We start from the raw sequence: 25173 nt of genomic DNA, 5'->3' as shown, positions 1-25173 counted from the left end.
GGTTGTCTTCATTTGGACTCTGTCCAGACAGAAAAAGAGAGTGATGGAAAAGCAGACATCGTCCCGGTACAATGCTCGTGGACAGTGAGATTGCATCTGTTGCGAGCATCATCCTAGTTTCTTCCTCGAAATGAAACCTCTCCTCACGGCATTTTGGATGGCGTGCAGTTCGAGTGTAAACGGTTCCCAGCCTGTTTGTGTCTGCGTGTAGAAGGCTATAATAGAATCGTCGTCATTAGAAGACTGGGACTTAACGTCATGGCAAGGATGAGGCGTGAGATTTGTCATTGTTAATCTGAGAGAAGACTTTCTGCGGTACAGGAAGAGTCAACGCTAGCGCTGTGGTAAGGATTTCGAGTTCTTGGTGTTGGATTGAGGTATGACGTGGTTGCAGTTGTGCACACTGCGGGATTTGACAGTATGAAGTATATCTTTCCTGCGTGGTTTTTGAATACGGAGGGGCGTTGTCACGTCCTGATCTCTGAAGTGTGAGTCGTCTTGAGGATGCAGATTATGTGACTTGTGGACCCGAATCTACTGCCGCCGCATGTTTTTGAAGTGGCGGTGCTTTCCGCTCTGCTTTTGGTCTTCTTTAATTTTCATGTTGGTGACGTTTACCTATCGCAGTGATACAGTCTTCTGCCTTCCGAGTTGAGGATTCGTCTGATGCAAGCGTAGAGGAAGCGAAAGGAAATGGCAGAGGAGGAGTCGTCCTTGTCGAGGAAGCCGAAAGCGCCGCATACGAAATCGGGATGGACGAATTTTTCTCAGCAGTGCAGGGCGCTTTTTTACAAAAATTTTCTTCTTTCGCGACGCAATTTACGTGCTACAGGTAATTTTTTTTCTTGGTCTGAAACAATCCCAGTGTTTGGGAGTCTGGTTCTGCAAACGGTCCAGTTGAGCAGCATTGAATTACAGCTTGCCCTAAAAATCATACGATAATCTCTCGATTTAACATAATTTGGCATCGCAACCTGTGAATGAATTCAATGGTTGTTGATGGAGACACTCCCGCTTGCGGTACGCTGCGTGCTATTCCTATTCATATATTCCCACCTGAATACAAAGCAAGAAACTGTTTCAGATTAGCACACGGGGCTTAAGGGGATAAAACATTTTGTCTTTGAAGATGTAATTCACATCTTCGACGAATAATTTACAAAGAGCGCCTCTCATCGTCACGACATCAAGGGGATTCAGATATGGAATCACTGTCATTATAAATTCATGTGACAGTGCCATTAATCAATACCGACTGATATGGAATTAAGGGATCATCACCTTGATTTGGACCTAAAATCTCTTGGTCTTCCTCGTTCTCTTTTCCTTCAAATTTACTTTATTTCATTTATCGTTTTTGACGTAATGTTGTAGGGTTTCTTTACCAGGTTGCTTGAAGCTGAAATGGATTCATCTCCATATGGTCATGCGGTTACAAGCCACTGGCTAGAAGTCCTGAGTGATGTTTATGAGCTATGCCTTCAGTCTGAGTGTGCTTTGAAGTGTTTTACCTAGGGTTAGTGGGTTACCAATTTATGATTTTCAATTGTGGAGCTTCAAACGTATAGGACTTAGTGTGAAAAGCCAAGTTCATAAGACCTCACACTTCATGGCAGTCGTTTTGCTGACCCTTTGTTTGAAACCTCTTGTCGCAGTGCTTCAGCTCGGATCATCCCTCTTTTTCATCTTCCTTATCTTCTGTGTGGACCTATCCAGTAAAGCACTACAAAGAAGTACGACGAATTACAAGAATCTTTTCAATCCTGTTTCAACAGTAGTTCCTGGGATTCCCGCTTGTGAGGATGGTTTTTTTATCAAGAAGGGCTGTTATGATTTTATCTGGATTGGATCGTCAACCCCCCGTCTTGAACTGCTGGTTACTAATATTCGGAAGAACAATCCTAATCGCCCAATCCCAGAGAATAAGGTAAGAGTGGAGGCTATAGGATCTCAGCCACTGGGTATACGGTTTATCTTGTTAGAGTTAGATCCCTTCGTTCTTTTTTATCGATGGAGCTTAACCTGCTACAAAATGAAGTCAAACTCAACCCTTTTGAAGTTGAACATATGACGGGTGATCTCAGGTGAGGCGTTTTGCCACAACAGCGGATTCGGATGCATGGTTGCTGGCAAATCCAATGCAATGCACAGGATCTTTATACTTCGAAGAGAGGGGGAGTACTATAGCTTATGGGATTCAGACGAATTCTACTGCCACAGGAGATCATGGACGATTTGAAGACCCCAACTTCACTTATCAAATACCATTGCAAGTAGCTGCTGAACGCGAAATAGCACGACTTGTGTCAGGAGGTACTTGAAAAATGGTCTTATGTGATGTGAAATGCTGTTTTAAGTATAACCGAGCCACTCTTAAGTTACGTTCTTACATTCTGAGATTTTTTGCTTCTTTCAGTTGCACGGTAATTTCCTTTAGAGGATACATTTCCGTGTTTTCCATAGGAACCAACAGAAGTTGTTGGAAGGTTGAGAAGTGAATCATTTGGACCGAAAAGCTTGTGTGACACTCATGAAGAGCTGGCTGTTTGGAATGTTGTGAATGGACTTCAGACCCAAATCTTGAGTGGAAGGTCGCATTCTCCCAATTCGCTCATCCAGCAATTAACGCAGTTTCTGTGGTGGGAAGAGTCGGTCCCGCTTTTCTGCTGGCAGCAACCATGTTTGGTTTTGTTATTCAACTGAGCAATCTGGTGACTGAAAAAGAGCTCCGGTTGAGACAGGTATGTTGCTACGGCTCATCAACATTCACTTTCTTCAGTTTTGAAGAGCATGCCAATACGGATACAACCATCTTTGCTGGTCAGCGGACTAGTAATTCATTGCCTAATCTTTCATATGTTTATTCCAACTCTCAATTTGAAGAAGACTAACAATAGTGAAAATTGTGATGCATCAGATGATGAATACCATGGGACTCATTGATTCTGCGTATTGGATTACGTGGCTCTTGTGGGAGGTAGTGTTGGTGCTGGTGTCTTCCCTCCTCCTTGTCCTCTTCGGCATGATGTTTCAGTTCGACTTTTTCATCAACAACAATTTCGGCATTCTCTTCTTCTTGTTCTTTTTGTTCCAATTGAACATGGTAAATATTTTTCGAAGTGAACTTTCAAGTTTGTTTTTCAAGTCTCTTAAGCAATGATCTTTAATTCTTGCTTTGTTAGTTATGCTGAATTGGATTACATTTGAATATGGATATAAGAGCCTTGCATGCATGTCTTAAATCTGGCTTTATTGTGACATTTGGATTTTTGATTGCAGATTGGTCTGGCATTCATGGTATCCACCTTTGTCAGCAAGTCCACCTCGGCTACAAACGTTGGTTTCTTTGTCTTCATCATCGGTTTCCTCACACAGGTTTATTCACAGAACTCAAGCTTTTGTTTTCTAACCTCCTGGGTCTAATTGAATTTTCATCAAGCAATTTTCTGTGAAGTTTTCAAATTATATGAGGTCATACGAAGTTGGTACTGAGGCTCTCGTGTCTACTTTCGAAAGGAGAAGTTTACGTTATGTGTTTTATTTTGCAGCTTGTGACCATTGTTGGCTTTCCTTACGATAAAAAGTTCTCGAAGACACTCCGGGGCCTTTGGTCTTTGTTTCCACCGAATGTTTTCGCGGCCGCCCTAAATTATCTGGGACAGGCCACTTCTACTGCACAAGACCCAGGAATTCAATGGAAAGATCGTGCTAAATGTTCATATCGAAGTGAAGACTGTGTCTTGACGATGGTCATTTTCTTTGCGCATCCTTTTTTTTTTCTTCCGTATTATTGCAAGTTCTGTACCTGCTGTTTACCTTTCACATATTTGGCACTTAACTCCAATTCTTTTCTTCTTGGCTCTCATTTCAATGCGTACAAATTAGCTATGAGCTGATTCTGTTATTTGGCAAGCAGAACGATATTTATGGTTGGTTGATAGCTACCTTCTTTATCTGGTTCGTGCTGGCAATCTACTTCGACAACGTGTTTCCAGATGTTAACGGGGTGCGTAAGCCCTGCTTCTATTTTCTATCCCCATCCTATTGGCTTGGAGAGGGGGTGAAACTCTTCGAAGGTACAAATTAGCCCGTATCTTTTTTTAGTAATTTTTTGAACAGCATGTAACGTCAACTATTACTTTTTTACTTATTGTCTTGACCATTTACATACGATTTTTTTGTGGGTCTCCTTGATATTTCCAGCGAGTTGTGACGTGACATCTTGTTTTACAAAATCCTTTATGGTTTTGTTACAGAAAGTATTGGTGTAGAATATTCTAAAATATTTGTTTGTACCATAGGTGGCCGTTGCTGCAACTGCTCTGGGTCTGTTCCACCTCTTGATTCTCAAGAATATGATGATCCCGACGTAGCAACCGAAGCAAATATTGTGAAGGAGCAGAAGGAAAATGGTTACAAGGTAGTTTGGAGCTTCCTTCTTTCTTTTGGCGCACATCTTGTAATCATTTCGGATTCGGATACTAGAAAACCAACTATTTTAAGCTTCCATGACGTTTACGTCGTGGAGATATCTAGATGACTCAAGTACTTACGATCTTCTGTTTGCAGGACCCAAATGTCGCAGTGCATGTGCAAGGGCTGGTGAAGACCTATCCTGGTTCCCACAAATGTGTTGGATGTCGGCTAAAGGCTACAAAGCCTTATCATGCTGTCAAGGTTTGGCTCTCTTCTCTACTTAAGAGAATGTGCTTCTTCTAAGAAGTGGATTGTGTCCGTGTCAGTTCTGATACATGCACTATCCTGCAATTTAGGTAGTCACCTTGTCAATATCTGCAATCCATAAATTAGTAATATCTTCAATAATGTTCTAAGTGCTTGCAATTATCTCATTTTTCTTGGTTTGCTTGTTTCATTTTTCAGGGGTCTTGGTTTAATATTGAGAAAGATAAGCTATTTTGCTTGTTGGGACCAAATGGTGCAGGTAAATATAGGCACATCCCTTTTCTTTACGAAACCCTTCTCCCTTCCCCCTTCCGATTTTTCATGTCCTCTATCCCCTCATCCGCTCAACTTTGAAGTTTCTCATGTTATGGTCATGTACTCATACGCTTGTGCAGGCAAAACAACAACTATCAATTGTCTCACTGGTATCATTCCAACATCAGCTGGTGATGGTAAGATCCAAACTATTCCAATTGCACTCTTCGTTTAGGATCTCTCCGCGAATATTTTTGAGTATCTCGTTAGTAGCAAGCCTCCTTAAGTCGCGATGTTCTGTGGTACAGATTGTGTGGTGATTAAATATTAGACTGTGAGTATGAATGCATCATTTGGTTTTTAGAGTTCCTTGTCTGCTGATGAGTGTCATTATTATGATCCATGCATTGTAATTTATCTATTATTTATCTGTGACAGCATTGGTGTATGGAGATTCGATAAGAAGTACTTCAGGTGTAGCAAGCATACGCAAGAACATGGGTGTTTGCCCTCAGGTGCATAATCCTCTTGAGATTCATTTTTTGAATGTACACAGTAATTGTTCTTTTCCTACTTCTCTTGTAGCCTTAGACTTGCTTTATCGCATAAGAGAGATTCTTAGTTTGGGCAGATTTTATTCTTACACTGTTTTCTTCGACAGTTTGATGTGTTGTGGGAAGCATTGACCGCGCGCGAACATCTTTACTTGTTTGGATCCATCAAAGGCTTATCATCGTCAGATATTAAAGACGTAAGTTAAAGCATGCCAACACTTAACGTTCTCTTGTACCTTTCCTAATAATAAATAGATTGATAGTAGTGGGACTTGATAATCGTAGAATTGAAATGGCTGCAATGCTGAAGGTTATCATTGTTGTTCAAATTAACCATCAAGTTCTATCTCGGAGAATGTTAGTCATTAATTAGCATTTCACATGGTTTGTGACAACAGGGAACAAGTCAACTTTTAGCGCAGGTGAAACTGGCAGAAGCTGCGAACGTGAGGGCAGGAAGCTACAGTGGTGGTATGAAGAGACGATTGAGTGTTGCCATCGCTCTTATAGGCGATCCAAAGATAGTTTACCTTGATGAGCCAGTAAGTACTCTTGTTTTTTATAATTTCGATTTCAAGGAGGTGGTGGCAATTTCTTGTCTTTGTTGTACTTTTATGTTTATTACATTATGTGTTCATATGTTGAATCTGGTATTTTCAGACAACTGGTATGGATCCAGTCACTAGGAGGCATGTGTGGGATATTATTGAAGCTTCGAAAAAGGGACGTGCGATAGTGTTGACTACACATTCCATGGAAGAAGCTGATATTTTAGGTGATCGTGTCGCAATTATGGCTCGGGGCAAGCTTCGTTGTATCGGCACTCCGATCCATTTGAAGACTAAATTTGGCGCTGGTTACCTTGTAAACGTGAGCGTGAGAAGGGAAGATGGCTTGCAGCAATCTGGGGAAGCCGCTCGGGAGGAAGTTCGAAGGGCAGGAGTGAAGAGATTTTTTGAAGAGGTACCTTCATTTCCATGAGATGCTTCTAAAAGAATTAGCTCAGTTTTATAAATTCGTAGAACTATTTGGTCAATGATGTATCACTATACCTGCACTTATGCAGTAAGTAAACTGACATTGACGGGAATTGGTACATTACCAATTTGTGTTTGACAACTAGTACCTTTGAGCTGAATTTGTATTTAATTTCTAGTATGTTCGAACTCTGTGCAGCAACTTCAAATTGTTCCAACTGATGAGAACAAAGCATACATTACATTCACAATTCCACGGGAGAAAGAAGCACAATTGCCGGTACGTCTTTCTTCCTGCCTGCTTTAGTTCTTAACTATTGTTAACTTTGGGCCGCTTGCAACCTTCAAAACGTCACATGCAGTTCGAGTTTTTGAGACTGACGTCGTTATGGAAACCAGCTTTCTTGCATCTTTATCAATTTTTGTCTTTCTATAGTTTCAACAGCTGCTGATGAGGTATCCCATGATACTTATGATTTGATATTGTGAAGCTTTTTCAAGTGCTAATAAGGTTCCTGAACTGATTATCAGGGCTTTTTTAAGCTGTTGGAAGATGGAAAGGCGCAGCTTGGAATATCTGATCTTCAATTGGGCCTCACAACTTTGGAGGAAGTTTTTCTGACTATATCCAGACAGGCTGATTTGGAAAATGCTGCTGCAGAGGGCCGGTTTGAAACTTTGACTGTGAATGGGGTAACTTTGCAGGTTAGTGCCTTGTCAAACCCTCGTTAATTTCATCACTCTGCAGGCCTTCCTTCGACGTTAGTGCAATATTGTCTTAACTTATTTTTTTAATTTCTTTCCTTGCGTATTTGCCCAGGTGCCTGTTGGAGCCCAGCAAGTAAGAATACCCAATTCGGTTTCAGACGCTGCTCCAAATGGATTAATGGTTGAAGTCTTCTGGCAACAAGATGATGTTGGGGCCTTGAAAATAGCAAGACATAGTGAGCCCAAACTTGCAGTCGAAGTGTTGGATTCGGACCCCGGTCAATCTTGGCGGTCGACGTCGTTGCACAACCAGAGAAGTCTTCGAGAGCAATGAAACTCTGTCTGAGGTAAGTCATGTGTACAAGTCGCTTGAATCGTTATTGCACTACACTGGGATGGGTTATGGTTTGTTGTCTGATCTATCAATCAAGTCAACCAACTTTATTTCTCCTTCTTGAAGTGGGTATCGATGATCTGAAGTTATGACTCTTAACTTATTGCAGTGTGCACATATCCTGATGATGGAATTGGGCCTGGATAATTAAGTCGCCTGCACGAACTTCACCCTGCGACCAGTACATGTCGCAGTCTCTCTGGGAACCTTTTCCAAAATTGTTGTAGATTTGAATATGAGCATATGTTTTAAAATAAGAAAATTGAGTCTTCAGAAGGTTAGTGTTTTCTTAGAAGCGCCAAGTAGTTGTGTTGATACTAGAGTTGCAGTATTTACCGTTAATTCTGGTAGTTCGTAAGATTTGAGCTCAAGATAACTGTAACGCATCTTTTATGTGTTTGTTGATACAAAGTGTTTCTGTCGAACACTTGGAATCTAATTGATGCCGTTATGGTGTTACGAATTGTCATACACCTTATCGGGCCTTTCCTTTCGTTATTGCATTCTCAAACTCAGAGTCCTAAATTTCTGCACAATGAATTGATTTGTTTTCTATTTCGGCAGTTGTACCATCACCCTGTGCAATCTGATTTCCGACTATTGTGATCTAGCTATCTATATTTTTTTATTCATGTGCATGTGCTAATATGAATATATATATATATATATATATATATACACACACTCACACACGCACGTAATTTTTTCAAAGATGTATAAAAACACTTCATAGATAAATATTGATAAAAGGTCATAATTATTTACTATGTACAAATGACCAAAGCAACTACTACCATTGTTATTAATATCTTAAAATTAAGAGAAATAAAATAAAAGAAAAAAGAAAATTGACTCAATTCCATTTTTTATTATTTTTCATGATACAAACTATTGTGAAAACCTCAAAATCCTACCAATTCATTGTTGTGTTGATTGATTGGTTTTTCAAAAAAGTGATTACATAAACCAATTTATCCAAGAATATAACTCTTACAAACTTTTGATAAAATATTGATTTTTAAGCTAAAATTCAAAAAATTGTCTCTTATTAAAATTTCTAAAGACAATAATAGTGAAGGTAAAATCTAATTACAATAAATTATCATGCTTTTTCATATTATTTTTTCTAATCATTAATTTATTGATATTATTTTTAGGAAGATATTTTTATTATGGCATAGCAAACAGAATTTTTTAAATGTTATGATGCAAACTTATTCAAGCTTTTTTTTCAACTTAATATATTATGTTTTTAACATATAATATAATAATAATAAAAGATATAATAAATAATAATACTGTCAAAGGGATGAATCTAAAAAAGCTTTTAAAAATACAATATGTTATGTTAGAAGGAAAATACAAAATCTAAAAGAGGTACATCTAAAAAATCTATAAATCTAATTTCAACTAAGAATTATTATAATATTTTTATTAAAAACTTATATATTTAATATATTTTTGTATACTTTCACTTCTTCCTATTTATTCAATAGTATTTTTAACTATTATATATATATATATATATATATATTCTAAAGAGGACAAGTTGTATAATAAAAAATTAACTTTTTTTTTAAGTTATTAAAGTCTAAGATTTGTTGAATGGTGTTTATTACAAGTTCTAATTTATATTTTATTTAAAAGTTTTTTATAAGTTTATTAAGCATTTAAAAATGTTCTGTATTTAATCATAAAAACCAATTAATAATTAATCTATTTTGGGCCTTTAGAATTATTATAATATAGCATATTTAAAATGCCATCAAATAGTACCAATCTTTAAAAATATTACCAAGAATTGAATGGTTCTTCTAAGATTGTGGCACTATATACATTGTTTTTACTAATAGTTTAAGAAAAGATTTGTCTATCTTAACACTATTTACCTATATTCCAATGTTGTAAAAATTAAGACAATCTAAATATCTTAATTTGTAATTTTGTAATTTTATAATTAAGAAAAATTACAAATTTTGTAATTAAGAAAAATTAAGACAAATTACAAAATTACAAAAATTAAGACATTTAGATTAAGATATTTAGATTAATCTAAATGATCCATTTTGTAATTTTGTAAAAAAAAAAAGTTTTTAAAGATAAAATTACTTGTTGGATTTCTATCTTATTGAATCAAAATCTATAAAATAGTTTAGAATAGATACAGTAAAGTATTGATTCTTATGCTTAATTTTTTATATCTTATACTATCTTGTTGTCAATAGTTGGTCTTAGAATTATTGATAAATATATATATATATATATATATATATATTATTTTACTAATGAATAGATTAAATCCTTTATAATCCAAAATTTTGATTCTAATTGAAATCCTTGATACAATAGTACATTAGGTAGAATTCTATGATGCTAATAGATATTATTAAAAAAAGAACAGTATTTTATTTCTAAGATATTTTTTGTAAAATATCAAATATGTCATTTTGGTAATAAAATCCACAATTAAAAAAATAAAGTTGTAAAAATCCAAGATTAAAAGATTTGTGCTAAAGTTCATAAAAAATATTGATTAAAATTATTTAAAATTATGAAATACTTATATATATATATATATATATATATATATATATTGTTGATGTAGAATCTTTATTTGAGAAAAATTATCACAAGATTTTGCAAATAATTTGATATCTTTTTATATTTAAGGCTACAAAAAATCTCTTAAAATAAACTAGAATTTTAGTTTTTACAAAATCTCTTACAATTGGAAAGTCATGTCATACTTATAAGGCACATAATTATATTTGATCTTTTAAAGTATATTAAATTTCTAAATATTGGAAATGAAATTATTAAAATTATCATAAATATGTTTTACAGCATAAAAATAAGAAGGTCTATTGATCCTCTTAAAAAATATTCATAAAAAAATAAAGGTTTAATTGAAATTATTGACTTTATAGCTTTAAAATGTAATTTTATTTATTTATTTATTTATTTATTATTTATCAAATATAAAATCTTATACTTTTGATATAAGATATATATTTTTGATTACATCAAATAATATGAATTGTTATTTTTTGAAATAATATATAATATTAATTATAAATTATAATAAAGACACATTTTAATAGTCTTGGAATTGATTTCAGACACTTGCTAGCATGAAATATTAAAGGTCTTTATGACATACATTTTTACTCCAATAATTATCTAAATAATATAAATAGATAGAAATAAGTAGAAGTAAGTAAATTTAATAATATCTTCTAGAGAAGCTATATAGACATGGATTTGTCTTTATACATATTTGTAGGCAATTGATAGGTTGAAAACTTGGCTAACATGTCAATATGTAAAAATAAAAATAAAAAATGAAAAAAATTGGTACCATGCTGGAATGCTAGTCTAGGGCTTTCTAAAATAGTATCAACCATGCAAATTAGAATTGTATCCAAGAAGTTATCTATGGATGAAGTTCTGATGGAAAAACTTCATCTAGAGTTGGAAATTCTTTAATAATTAGCTTCAAATATTAAAATTCAGTATTAATATAGAATTAAAAAAATAAATAACAAGTTAAAAGTTGGAAGTAAAAAGTAAAAGTTATAAATTAAGGTTAAAAGTTAAATTTAAATGAAATAATCTAAAGGTAAAAATTTGAAGATAAAAAGTAAAGTCAAAGTTAAAGTTAAGTAAAAATGGAATAACATAAAGGTCAAAAGTTGAAGATAAAAAGATGAATTTATAGTTAAAAGTTAAGTAAAGATTGAAATAACATAAGGTTCAAAATTGAAGGTCGGAAGGTAATTGGAAGTTAAAAATTAATTAATTATCAAGATGAGGTAAAAGGTTTACTAAATTAGTATTAATTAGAGATGATAAGATGAGTGAAGAGTCAATCTAGCAATCCATGCACTAACAAGTGTAATTAGGAGGTGATAAGGAAAGAAAGATTATCTTCATCATGCCGAATTTTTAGCTCCTACAAGTGTGAATTTTTTTTGTGCTGAACCTTCACTTGGATGAGCTCCTATCTCTCAATTTTTGCAATATTCCAATATGCAATAGTTGAGATATGATTTTTTAAAGTTGGCCTCCCGAACTGATAGGGCAGCAGACCTCCTTGCACTTAAAAATTCACTAAAGATTCATAAAAGCTTCAAAATTTCCAACTTAAATTTTTCTTAGAACTAGAATTTAATTTTCCTTTTTTGCAATAATTTTTACAAAACGATCTTTGACAAGCACAGTGCTACGAAATTCCAAAGCTAATTCTAATGCACTGCCCTTGTACCAACTAGTAGTAGACCCCTTTATACTTAAGAATTCACTAAAAATTTATAAAAGATTCAAACATTCTAATCAAAAAAATTCTAAAAACTAGACTTTAGAATTCAATTAAAATTAAAAACCACTTGGGAAGAAAGATAGAAATCATTGAGAAATAATTTTTTGAAGTTGGCAATTCTCTGAGGCCATGACAATGCACCCTTCTTTACTTGAGATTCTGCCAACAATTCATTAAAGCTCCAAATTATGTGTCTTTAGAAAGCTAGTAACTAGAAGAAGATGGTTAAAAAATATTTCAAGAAAAAAATACAACTAAGATATTGAGAGGTGGAAACCTAAGCAATTACAAAATAGAAGGAGTTTTTTTTAAAAAAAAAAGGAAAAAAATTGGCATAGCTTCGCCATAAAAAAGGAGAGAGAGAGGGCTTGGAAAACCAAGCCACTCTTATACAATTGAGTGGAGGCTTGTAGGAGGGTGGCCACATCTCCACCCTTGATTTCTAAGTTCCCTAATCTAAATCTACAACCTACAGTAATCTTAGGCCTAAATCCGATTTCAATGCTCGAAATGCCATTATCCAAAAAATAATATCTTTTTGGCAAAACTAGCACCACAAATGTGTTCAAAACACATTTTTATGTTAAGATTGACTATTTACAAGCTCAAATCTGAGTTCTAAATCATTAAAACTAATTAATTTGCTAATCTAGTTGTAAATTTCAACTATAATTCTAATTCTAAGTATCCTTATTAGGAGATCATTAAGGATTCTTGCTATCAAAGCCTTCATGATCACCATTCTTCAATTTAAACTCCCTTAAGTAAAAATTCTTGGTAAATCACAACTTCTAATTTCAATTTGGCCTTGAGTTAATACGCTTATGATTATTTTATTTTATTTTATTTTTTCATCCTTTAGCTCGAAGTAGTAATAAAAATCACTATGAGAGAAAACTCCACCATAAAAAATAAATCATCTCTATCTTCTAAAGATCATCATTAATCCATTTAAATTTATAAAATTTATAAAATTTATAAAATTTACAAAATTTATAAAATTTATAAAATTTTATAAATAGATCATACAATTAGATTTTATAAATTTTAATCCATTTAAATTTCAACTATAATTCTTGAAATTAATTAGGAAGATAGAGCAATTAGATTTGAGTTTTCTAATCATAGTCAAATTAGAGATTAGCCTTGGAGTTAAAAATTAAGATTGTGGATTAATTCAAGATATAATTTATAAGAATTAGAAGAGAAATTCTACTAAAATTTTACTTAAAATAAAACTGAGTTAACTAGGGGATTGATATTTTTAGATATAAGAAGGTTGCTAGGATTATAAGTAGCTTAGTAGAAATTCAATTTGAAAAGATTATATATTATTAGAAGTATAGTAAATTTGGCCACACCAAGAGTATTCTAAAATATTTTTAAAAAAACATCTTAAATTTAGAAAAGCTTGAGCAAAAAATAGACATGGTCAAATTAAAGAAAAAAAAAAAATATATATATATATATATATATATATATATATATAGTTGAAACAAATTCATTGTATTAAACTTAATTATAATAAAGATTATTATTTTGTTTTATATTTAAATAATTATCATGCTTTGGATAAGAAAAAAACTTTGAAATCAAAAATTACAAAGTTGGAAAAGAGATTTAATAGTATAGCTTTACAAATCCATATAACTACATTTCATATGACTTTTTAGACTAAATCAAGTTTTTTTACTTTAGATATTTATGTGTTTAGTGTGTCTAAATAGTTGATAGTTGCATTTGCTATATGTCCCTAAATAACAATCAAGACTATGATATACACCACAAATGAAGTATTAGAGAGTTTGCATAGCCATTATAGCAATTGTACAAATCTTATTACTCAAGCTTAATTGTCATTTTAATTTGGCCTTGCAAATATTGATTTTGTAGTAAGGCCTTATATTCCAATTTCAGTATAAGATTGAAAGAGTGTTATTAGAAATACAATATACACTTTGGCTTATAAAATATTATGAATGCTTATTTTTTCTAATGTTGATTTATTGACTTTAGATTTTAAGTTAACATGGATTTTTTATTTGGCTCATAAAATGTTAAAAGTCAAGGTACCTATGCTATCTTTAGAAGAGGTTCAAATAGTCATTAATTGTTTGACAAATGAAGATTTGCCTAAATTCCTAGCAAATCTTGTAGCAAAAACTATTGTAGCATTAGATGAAGTTGCTTTGCAAATAAAAAAAACTTGGTCCTTCATTTAATATACATATGGCTACAAAAATAGCATATTTATTTGAATTTGTAGCTAAATCTACTTTAAAATATTAAAAAATTTATCTATAAGTGATGTAATTGGTTTATAACAATGTATTTATTGTTAATTTTATTAGTGGAAATATTAATTATGCTACATCTTACAAGTTATAATAGAATTTGGTGCTCAATTGGTCATGATTGGAAAGCTGATTTTCTAAAAGCTAGGTTTAAATACTCTAGAATTTAAAGCTTATATTTTCACTATTTTTACTTTAGTAGGAGTATAGAGCAAACTATTGGCTATACTAGATAGCTATTGTAGTTGATTTTTACATTAGGCTTAGACCTCTTTATTCACATTTGTTTCTACAGTGTGTTGTGATTGATACTATCAATTATAATATTTTAATTGATCTATAATTTTTTTTTGTTTTAATTTAGATAATTAGATTGAAGAGATATTATTTAAATTGAGGTGGTTTAATGGTGAAAAAAGAAAGAATTCATTTCTATGAAAATTGCAATAGTTGCCATGATTATGTTAGCAAATATTCTATTTTGTTGCAATCCATTAGCAATAAATTTATCTTATCAATTGATTCTATTAGATAAAACATTGATATTTATGTCATATTTTTGTGGAATTATATGGTTCACCATTTCTAGAGGTTCATGTAAGATATTGTAAAGACATAGTTCCTTCTTATAGAATATGTGAAAAATATCTTGATAATAGTAGAAAATTGTGACTTTATGAAAAAATTTAAAAGAATTAGTTCATTCATTATTAGTTTTTTTTTAATTTTCTTATTTTTTGGCATCCACCAAATGAATGTGTTATCTTTATAAAGTTCTTTTCAAGCATTGATAATTATTTAGAAATAGTGTTAGAAGTTGGGCTTAAAGTAAGGCATTATATTCATGTAGATACTAAAGTTATACCTAATAGAGCATCTCAACATATATGTAGAGGTTATTAACTCTATATTTTAAGTAGTTACTTTTTTCTATCATTTATAGATATTTTAGATAACTCTCTTGAAATGTCATCTTCATTAATAATGAGGATTTTAGAAGATTAGGCTATATTAATTTATTACTTGCCAAATGGCCTTACTAAGATCATTCATGTGCTGGAGTAAGACATGGCTAAAATATAAATTTTAGCTAAAATACAAATTTGAGTACAAATTATTTAGAAGTCAAAATATATTTATCTTGATTAATTAATCTAATTTTTTATTAAAAAAATTTAATAAACCTAATAAGAATTTTTTTAAAGTAAATTATATAGTATATTTATTAATTATTTTAAATACTTTTAGCTATTGAAGATTTGTAATTTATATATTTAGAATAAAAAATCTACTAACTTTATTACTTAATTTATACCACTATATATTGATGAATGTTTTTTTAAGCCATATGTACAAATTAAAACTATTTTTTTATTTTAGATTTTTTTAAAATTTTTTAGCTTTGAATAGAACTAAAAGTGTATTACCCTATCTCACTTTACAATTTCTAATTACAATTCCTAAAGCCAAAACCTATTTAATATTGTAATATTTTTAAAAATTTCAATAGAATATTTATAATATTAGAAATCTAATTTTATTTATTTTAATTTAATTAAAAAATAATAATCTTTGAGTTGTATGATTAATGGAAATTTGAGCTCTAATATAATTTGAACGTACATTACTTTACAATAGACCATCCAACGAAAACTTTAAAATTGGCTTCTTTTCTTATCTAAAGAAATTTTATTTTAAGACATTAGTTTATTATTTTTTCCGAAGTATTTTTTTTCAAATTATAATAAAATAGATTTTAGTGGCCAAAAATATATAATTAAAACTATCTATTTTACCTATTCAAAATTAGTCTTATTATATGATAATATTGAAGTTTTTGTAGATTTAAGATTAAAGTTGCATATCTATTCTATAATAAAAATGGAAGAAATAGAAGAATTTTAGAAGTAGTAGATTTTCTTTTCATATGTTTTTTGAACTAAGAATAATTATTTATTTAATTTAATAATAGCTTTTATTTCTTCTTTTTTTTAATATTATTAATCTTTATTTAAAACAAGGACCAAATCATAGAGCCTCTATAGATTTGATGATAAAATTTTATAAAACATAATCATTGCATTTTATTGAATTCAATTTAAAAGAAGAATATATTTAATTCAAAAGATAGAATCTTATCATTTGTTTTATAAGCCATCTCAATTTTATCAAAGATATATTTAAAAAAAAAGAATAAAATTTTAATCTTAATCTATTATTTTACTTAGTGAAAATTGAACTATTTATTAAAATTTCTTTGAAAACATATTAAGTTTAAGGTTAAAATAAATTTTATTTATATTTTTTATTATTTTTAATTCATAAAAATTTACAAAAAATAATTATAGTATGATTCTAAATTCTTAACGATTTTTCATTCAATCCAATAAATCTTTGATTATTTGAATATATTATTTTAATGAAAGACCAATGTTATTACAAAATTCTGGTTCAATATCACTATGAATTAAATAATTTTTATTAGTTAAAATATTGATAAAAGTTTATACTTTATCTTTTATTTTGGATTTTTTTTAATTTTATCACATAATCTTTAAAAATGGATAAGTCTTATTTTTATTAAAGTTTTATTATATTTATTATTAGTCCTTCTATTTTTATAGGTCTAAAAAAATATTATCTAAATTTAATATTTAAATTATTTTAAAAAAATTATTAAATTTTTATTTAAATTTTTATTTTTTAAATAAACATAAGTTTGAATTTTTAATATTATTTTTTAAGTTAAAGGTCTCTTTAATTTTTTATTTTTATTTTTTGATTGCATAATATATATATATATATATATATATATATATATATTTTATATGTTATTTATTTTAAAATAGGTAATTATATTTAGTTTCTACTAAATTTTCTTTAAAATATTATTTTTAGAAGATTATATTATTTTTATAAATAAATTCTTATCTTAAAAAAATCTATTCTAATTTATTTTTATTTTGATAAATTCAACTATTGTCTTAAAAATATATGTATAATATCTTATAATTATTTTTAATAGTATTTTAATTTTTTATCTTAAGAAAAAGGTTGCTTAAAAAGACCTACAAAGATATATTATAATATCTATATATTTTTAAATCTCTTATATCATGTTTTGTATTATTATATACTTATTTAATTAAATACTTTAATATCCAAGTAATTCATATGAAATAAGTGTCTTTGTAAAAATTATGACGGTATTTATAGATGATTTTAGCACCCAATCCAATACCAAGGACCATCTAGAACATGTAGAGGAGACTTTAGAAAGATGTAAAAAACAGGAATTGCTTTAAATTTCAACAAAATATACTTAGCAGTACAAAAGGGGGTCTTGTGGTGTCTCAAAAGGGAAGAAAATCCAATTTAGAAAAAATAGAGATTATAGCTAAAATGAGTAGGTTTAAATGATATTTAATCTAGTCTATTTGCAAACTTAATGCCGCTCAAACAACAGTGATTTATACATCAAACTATATTGTATAGATACATTTTTGAAAATGTGCATCTATTAGATGGCATTTGAAGAAAGGTTCTAGAGGCTACGAAATATATTCATCAACTCTTTTATATTTCAACCTTAGTGGATGATGTGGCCTTAGATTCTTATGTCTATTGACCCCATTGGATTTGGACTAACTTAGCTTTGTTTCACTTCTTCATGGGAGCATTTTCTAAAGTGTCCAGTAACAAAAAACTTCTCTTCAAAACAAAGAAAAACTTAGCTACGAGGTTTAAAATGAAGGATTTGGAAGAAATCTACTATATTTTGGACAAACCAAAAGATTTGTAAAATCCACCTCAATCAGCAAAAATATGTAGAAAATGTCTTTAAAAGGTTTGGCATGAAAGCTTGTAAATCTTTGGCTATACCTTTAGATTCTAACAGAAAATTGTCAAGAAACATGAGTCCAAAAATTCTTGAAGAAATTGAAGCAATGAAAGAGATTCTATACCGAAATATAATTGGCAGTTTAATCTATACAATGGTAGACATTTAGGTCAATATTTCCTATCTAATAGGAGTTATTAGCTAATACATGGCAAATCCTAGTCGACAACATTAGATAGTGGTGAAATGAATTTTGTGATATCTTCAAGATATATAAGATCATATGTTACAATATGGTGGAAGTTCTTTGAGTTTACAAGTGGTTAGTTACTGTAATGCAAACTATGTAGGAAATATTGATACACGACATTCAACTACTAATTATACATTCTCGTTGGCTGATGGTACAATTAGTTGAAATAGCAAGAAGCAACCAATGATTGTATTATCTACTACTAAAGTAGAGTATATGGCAGCTATTCATGCTATAAAAGAAGCAATTTGGCTTCAAAGGCTTTTTAATGATATTAGATTTTGACAAGACAATCTTTAGACTATTTTCAATGATACCAAAGTTACATTTTTTTCCAAAGAATCCAACATTCTATGCTTGTATTAAGCATGTTGAAATTCAAGATCACTTTATTTGTAAGAAGATGAAAAGTAGCAATATCAACTTAGTTTTTTGCAAAATTCAAGAGATGGTTGTAGATGTTTTGATCAAAGGTTTAACTTATGAAAAACATTGTAAATTCAAGGAAATGATGGATATCATCAAATTGAGTTAGTTTAATATATCATTAAATAAGAGTATTAATAGAGTATGTAATTCATATTAGATATAATATAGAATAGACAGTTGACACCACTTTGTCAGTTGATAAGTTGTAACCACCATTTATTGGTGGTAATACCATTTAGCCACTGTAGCCTACCAAGCCGTCATATGACCTAATAAGACAAATGTCCACATGTTAATTGGATATCATTGACCACACTAGTTGTTTGTGTATTCAGACTAGAAAGTCTATGTAATTAGACGTTGAACTAGTAGTATAAGAACTCAAGTTCAAAGCTCATTTTGTAAGCAATTTTTAGTTCTCTTTTCTTCACATATTTGTACTTCTATTCTAACAATATACTTCCTTATATTTTATCACAAGATAAAGCTTTTGTTGATAATAAAACCATTTACATTAATAATAAAATCAATTATGATTCTAGATTAATCTTTCTTTAAATCTTTAATTTGGCATTGAACAATAGTTTTGTCACCTGCCATACAATAAAAGAATTTAGTTTTGTATATTTTGTATATATTTTGGATTTTATATTGTGCTACATTTACTTATAATATATGCATTTCAAGTTCAATGATTCCACTAGTAACATAACCACTTTCATAATGTGACTTCACCCCTTGAAATTTGTCTTGACTTTAGAACTTTGATAGCCAATTATTAGAAAATTCAATAGCCTTATTAATGCCCAATTCATGGGCAAAATTTTGCTTTTGATTTTTTTTTCTTTTTTAATCAAATTATCTAATAAAACTACTAAGCAAGCTTGACATTGAAGCAACCAATTTGTGAAAGTAATATCCTATTCATAAAAAATATTCATGCTAATGTATTTACTTGCAAGTTTTGCATGTTCCATATTCTCATTTTTTTATATATTTAGAATATTATTGATTGTATCTTTAGATAGAGGGAGAAGAGAAGTCACACTCTCAATTCTAATAACTTCTTGTAATTAATACTTATCTTGTAATAAATTGTATTAATTAGCAAAGGTTTTTTTATATGTACTACCATCCATTTTTTAATTCTTAATGTGAGATTAATCTAAAACTAATTGTTTATACAATGCTATAAATTTAATTGGTTTTTTTTTTTAATTTACAATCTTTAAATTATAGATATATAATAAAAGAACAAAAAGTATATAAAAGAAAAAATAAATTACAAACAAACAAATTAGATAAATTTGAACAATGTACATAGAATACTTAAATCTAATTAGTTATTTCCAATAATGACTTAAATTTTTTCATTACTTTTAAACTTTTGACCAAATTATAAAAAAACATAATATCGAAGAAAACAACATGGAATTCCAATTTATAATTATTTTCATTTACATGTAACATACCATTATTATTACCAAAAGTACAGAAGTTTTTTTTATATCTTTTGGCAGTTGTCAACATAATGAGTTGAAGTTTGTTTTTAAGTCATTGTACCAGACCTTTGCAAGGATTATGGTATATAAAATGGTATATAAAATGTCATAAATATAGACATTTACATCCTGTTGAATACAAATACGATGTGGCACCAAATTGTTAGCCATATCAAGATTAAATCAAATAAATTTAATCGGACGCACCCCACCAGTACAGTTTGCTTGGATGCCTTGCAGCGACGGTGGCAGGTGATGGAGCTTTGCAAGACAAGATTTGATACAAGTAATAAGAACATGAAGCCTGGAGGGTAGTCCAAAGAGAGAGATGGTGGACTTCATCTCAACTGCAAAACAATAAATTGAGCTCACCAAGTCGAGCACAAGTTTGTGGTGCACCAACACACTTGTGTGTATATGTGGACCCACAAGCTAGAAATCTTTCTATCTGTTGCTGTGCCACTAACAAACTTTTTGTGTACTTACTTCAGGCGAAAGTTGCAAATGAACTGCCAATTCATGCATCCTGACTTGATACACAACAAAGCATGTGAGAGCCCCAAAAATGAGTCACTGCTGGAGTTCCTTCATTGACGATGGTTTATTCAATTTAACCTTAGATATGGTGCTGAGAGCTGTTGAATTCTGTAGTTACTAGACCAGAATTCAAGCTCCACTTCGATGGGCTATGATGGCCATGTTGCGAGGGGAGATGGAAGGCTCAAAGAGAGGAACAAGCTCGACGGTTATGCGCTCCTTGGCACCAGTCTTCTCGGCTTGTTCCTTCACATACAACAGCCGGTCCAACAAAACATACGTTTCTATCACTGAAGCCAACACGGCCCTCAAAGAGTAGAACGGCCCCACGAGATCCTGCAAGCCACCGAAAACAACCTCGGGCTTCAAAATCAACAGAACACTATCCAGCTACCAAAAGCTTCCATGACTGAATACATCGCATTCATCTTATGAAGCTGCACGCTGAATTGACACAGCTTAATTGACATAGAACACATATTCTCAACGCATACCTTAAACGGAGCTACCTCTCTCCAGATGGAATGGAAGACAGAGGACGAAAGGGGAGATAGATCGAGGCGGTCCAATGCAGCTTTAGCATATTCGTCAAACCTTTGTGCCTGTTTTTCAAAATCCCCGCTAGTTCCATTGGTATCGCTGACATCCTCCACCTGAAATTCAACTTTGACAGATTCCTCTCCATGTTCTAAACTTAGAACATCCCCATCTTGAGAAGCGGTAGAAGGTTCATCCCAACTGCAGCGAGATGAAGACGCAGACGACTCTTTGGTGGTGGTCACGGGCTTCATTGCTGATTGTCGTGCTTGACGCCTACGCCGTGACTTGCCCAGTCGGCCTACAGATGGGCTACTTCGGGCTGTCTCAGGGTAATATCGCTCTAGAACCTGTCAGAATAAGGGACTAAAAACATATATGTAATTGTTCAATATAAGGAGATTGATCGAGTGAGGGAAATAGTTCTAGTACAGTTCGCATTTGCAAGCTTACCATCTGGAAAGCAGCCCGGAACGCATGGAGCTCGAAAGTCAGAGCAGCTTTTGTTGGATGGTGCTCTTTCCATCTGTCGGCACTCTGCACAAGATCAGACCATACATAAGGTCATTTTCATGGATTGTGAGCAGCATCATCAAAATGACTCCTTGCCTGCTATGCAGAGAGGTGATGAGATCAGTTACTTGACAGGCGAGATCACGAGCACTTCTTCCCAAATCCAATCCTAAGTTAGCAACTGCTTCACTCATAGGAAACCCAAGTACGGGTGTTTTCTTGTCGACGTTGCTGGTTTCTTCCGATAGCAAGTTGTAGCAGCATCCCACGTTTATGACAGATGCAACCTCCTTGCACTCAATAAAAGTCCTGCACGTACACAGCAAGTTTTGTGCATGAGCTAGGTGCTAGTTAAAAAGCAAGAGATTTCAGAGGCGCCTCGAAGAATGATGAATGTTTGACACTCATGGTATAGTTCTACTATACTAGCCTAATGCATGGACAAGGTACTATTAAGTGGAATTGTTTATTTTATCGTTGCTATATCAGCCTAACAGCAAACATCTCGATGAATACAAGTTCCAAACCTCAGCATCGTAGCAGAGAGGTCTCCACAAGCATGCAAGCCAGCTAACACAACACCACAATCCTTCGCTTCCCTGACAGATTTTACACCATGATCTACAATCGTATCCTCGGAAACGTGTAACAGATTATTAGATTCCTGGATTGCTGGCAACAAAGAAGAAAGCGGTGCTGGAGATTCCCCAACGCCAACACGGCATGTGACTGTTCGAGGAGCACGCACGTCAGGGTAGGTCGAACTGTCTGCAAAAAGACCATTAAAACACATACTGCTTATCCTTCACTTCATCAAAGAAAATATGCTACACGTCTTCCAGCACTAAAACCTTACAATATCCAGCCCGTGGATGTTGAGAGGAACAGGAAAAGAATTAGAAGTGCTCTTGATATATAAGTTATGCCAAAACTTGAGAATTATGAATCATTTCAACAAAAACAGACTTACTGTGTTGCGACTTCCGGGAACGTGCATCGTAATGCTTTTGGATACGCAGAGCGCGCTTATTTGTCACGTCTGCATGGTGAGCACACGCATCCACGGCAATTACTGATAGCCGGTACTCAAACGCCAGAACTAGTGCGAGATAACCCTGTAACGATTCAGTTTCAATAGAGTCCACAGGCATTAGAGGTACTCAACATTCTGAACCTGCAAATTTGTGTCCAACTAGAAATGAAGGATGGCTCTGCACACCTGACCAGCTCCGACATCAATCACGTCTTTAGCTCCATTCAATTTCGCAGTTGCTGCAATTAGTGCTGCCAGTATTCCAATCTGCACACTGAATGGCACCGATTTAATCACCAAACTTTCTCGACTCATGAGATTGCGTTGTGAAAGACAATGTCGTACGAAAGTTATTCAAAATAGACAAAGAAGAGATTTCACCGAGAGGGGAAAACTGATACTTCGTCGCAGAGTTCAAAGATTGAGGCAGAAAGAAGCTTCTGTTTCTGAGGCTCTGTGCACCAGATGTGAGCAACAAATGATATCTATAGTTTGGAAGAAGTGCATGAATCAAATACAGCAATTACTGCTTGATTCCTACCTCGTGAATCTTCTTCACACTCATCCCTTGGCCGAGCACACTGCCAATGGGAGCCTGAGAGACCCCTGAAAGGGACTGTAATGGCGATTCATCAGTGAAACTATCCCATAAAGCTGAATACAAGGAATTGAATCACTTGAACCAAAGCAAAAAAAGAAGAGATTGCTTGATAAGGCTACATTGTTAGTAAATCGAGATGCTGAAGATTGATAGGGAATCAAGTACCATGCATGAAGAGCTGTCAACTTGTGCCCGAGAAAGGGAAAGCTGGAACGCTGTTTGCACAAAATCTTTCAAAGAATTAGGCCATTCTTCCTGCCACATAACAAACGTCAGAAAACAACAATCTAAAACTCATGAATATTAGCAAAAACAAAAAAAAAAAAAAAAAAAAAAAAAAAAAAAACCGAAAACAAAAATAAAAAAACAAAGAAGTGGTCTCCGTTTATATGAACAGCAAAGGAGAAATTTAGTTGCCAGTGCTCTCAGATTGTACTGCGAGCTCTGACCTGGATAACCCCAGATGGTAGTAGCAACAAAGCTTCCACGGAGATATGTCTAAGGCAACTATTCCACTGCTCGTCCACGCCTTGCCATAATTTTGCCTGCACGTTGGAAGGTACCATTCACTCGAATACGTCAGAAACATAGCAGAGTGAACGTCGCGTGACTGAGACACAGATATTCACCCTCACTTCATTGACACAGCTGAGCATCACCCATATAGAATAGTTTGAGCAAATCAAGGAAACCCATACGAATAGAGTATTGTGTCTCTGAAAGATTAGTTCTTGAGAGAGGAACCAAAATAGAGGATGGGGGTTCACTTGGAAAAAATCCACAACGTGCGCTCGCCATAGCCACTCATGTCCTCTCAGGAAAGTGGCAATTGCGCTCACGTGCTTCTTCAGGTCAGAGACGTCTTGCCCCGCTGTATACATTGATAACCCCATCCTGAGAGTCTCACACAACCCGGCTGGATGCACGCCTACAAAGAGGACTGACTTCTCCTTTAATTCATCAAAAATTCCCGATTCCTACTTCAAATCGCGATCGAAATCCCAATTCCTGGCTTGCCGATTCAAGTCCACTACAACCAAACACATGAACGATGATTCATCAATCTAATTCAACACACAAAAGGTTGCAAAGTTTTTCTAGTCTCACTCACCATGCTCTTCTACGTATACTCGTCCAAGCAGGGTTCAGGGTTTATGCTATCAAAAAATTCAAACATGAATCTTTTTCTCCAAAGCCTGCAATCAGTGACCACCTCCTCAACGAGTAATTTTCAAATCAGACCCATCTATCAACTCAAAGCAGCCTCTAGATTGCAGCAACTTGCAGCATGTATCAATTCCACTACAAATTAAACCGACATACCAATCAGCTGCTACACCAACGAGCTGACAGGACTTCACCTCCCCCTGCATTTGGTTTAGATTCCACCAAATACAGGCGTAACACGCGAATAATGAAGACACAACATAAATCCCCGCAACCCGTAGCGTCCAGTTCCCTAGCCTCCTCAAAAACTCAAGAGGAACCCAGAAAGCAAGATTCCTGAATAATATTCAAGCCATAAGTCTCAGCACTGGACATTACAGTGTGCAGAGCTCTAGAAGACTCTGCAACAATACCGGCTTTCAAAGGTGAGGTTTACCAAATTCCTTGTGAGATGCCCTCAGGAGGTTGTTGTATCCTCTACTGTGGACACAAGCTGATAAAAGTCTGTTTCACACGTTCGCATCGAATGCTTATTTTGGGAACTTTTACTTGGAGGGCTTTTCCGAATCAGAAGGGT

General features: G+C 32.7%; 2 protein-coding genes across 8 annotated transcripts; one reads left to right on the top strand and one right to left on the bottom strand.

Annotated features, from left to right (window-relative positions):
• Positions 1–257: 257 nt before the first annotated feature.
• On the top strand, positions 258–8069 carry LOC112291235 (ABC transporter A family member 2). Of its 3 annotated transcripts, none has more exons than XM_024538377.3 (21): positions 258–344; positions 628–832; positions 1656–1927; positions 2085–2313; positions 2572–2741; positions 2918–3103; positions 3280–3375; positions 3549–3749; positions 3917–4076; positions 4302–4420; positions 4570–4677; positions 4882–4942; positions 5079–5135; positions 5377–5453; positions 5600–5689; positions 5891–6034; positions 6153–6455; positions 6669–6749; positions 7001–7174; positions 7290–7524; positions 7681–8069. In XM_024538377.3, exons 2-20 carry the CDS (start codon positions 694–696, stop codon positions 7509–7511), a joined length of 2889 nt encoding a protein of 962 aa, XP_024394145.1. In that variant the 5' UTR covers positions 258–344; positions 628–693; the 3' UTR covers positions 7512–7524; positions 7681–8069. The 3 variants fall into 3 exon arrangements, with proteins under 3 accessions (XP_024394145.1, XP_024394147.1, XP_024394146.1); XM_024538379.3 differs by having other exon boundaries at positions 511–832; XM_024538378.3 differs by having other exon boundaries at positions 258–377.
• Positions 8070–20520: 12451 nt separating this feature from the next.
• LOC112291948 (uncharacterized) lies at positions 20521–25170 on the bottom strand. 5 transcript variants are annotated; one of them, XM_090255650.1, is made up of 12 exons: positions 25033–25170; positions 24197–24459; positions 23879–23974; positions 23595–23684; positions 23370–23444; positions 23015–23095; positions 22766–22910; positions 22323–22563; positions 21924–22104; positions 21736–21819; positions 21240–21632; positions 20521–21081 (listed from the first exon to the last, which is right to left on the bottom strand). In XM_090255650.1, the coding sequence occupies exons 2-12, from the start codon at positions 24320–24322 to the stop codon at positions 20875–20877; spliced, it is 1719 nt and encodes a 572-aa protein (XP_090111776.1). In that variant the 5' UTR covers positions 24323–24459; positions 25033–25170; the 3' UTR covers positions 20521–20874. The 5 variants fall into 5 exon arrangements, with proteins under 5 accessions (XP_090111776.1, XP_024395745.1, XP_073395006.1 ...); XM_024539977.3 differs by having other exon boundaries at positions 24753–25113; XM_073538905.2 differs by lacking the exons at positions 24197–24459; positions 25033–25170 and adding exons at positions 24541–24625; positions 24753–24882.
• Positions 25171–25173: the final 3 nt, after the last annotated feature.

The sequence above is a fragment of the Physcomitrium patens genome, chromosome 14 (genome assembly GCF_059467195.1).
Source record: "Physcomitrium patens ecotype Gransden chromosome 14, ASM5946719v1, whole genome shotgun sequence".
Lineage (NCBI taxonomy): Eukaryota > Viridiplantae > Streptophyta > Bryopsida > Funariales > Funariaceae > Physcomitrium > Physcomitrium patens.
This window is presented reverse-complemented; position numbering and strand designations above follow the sequence as displayed.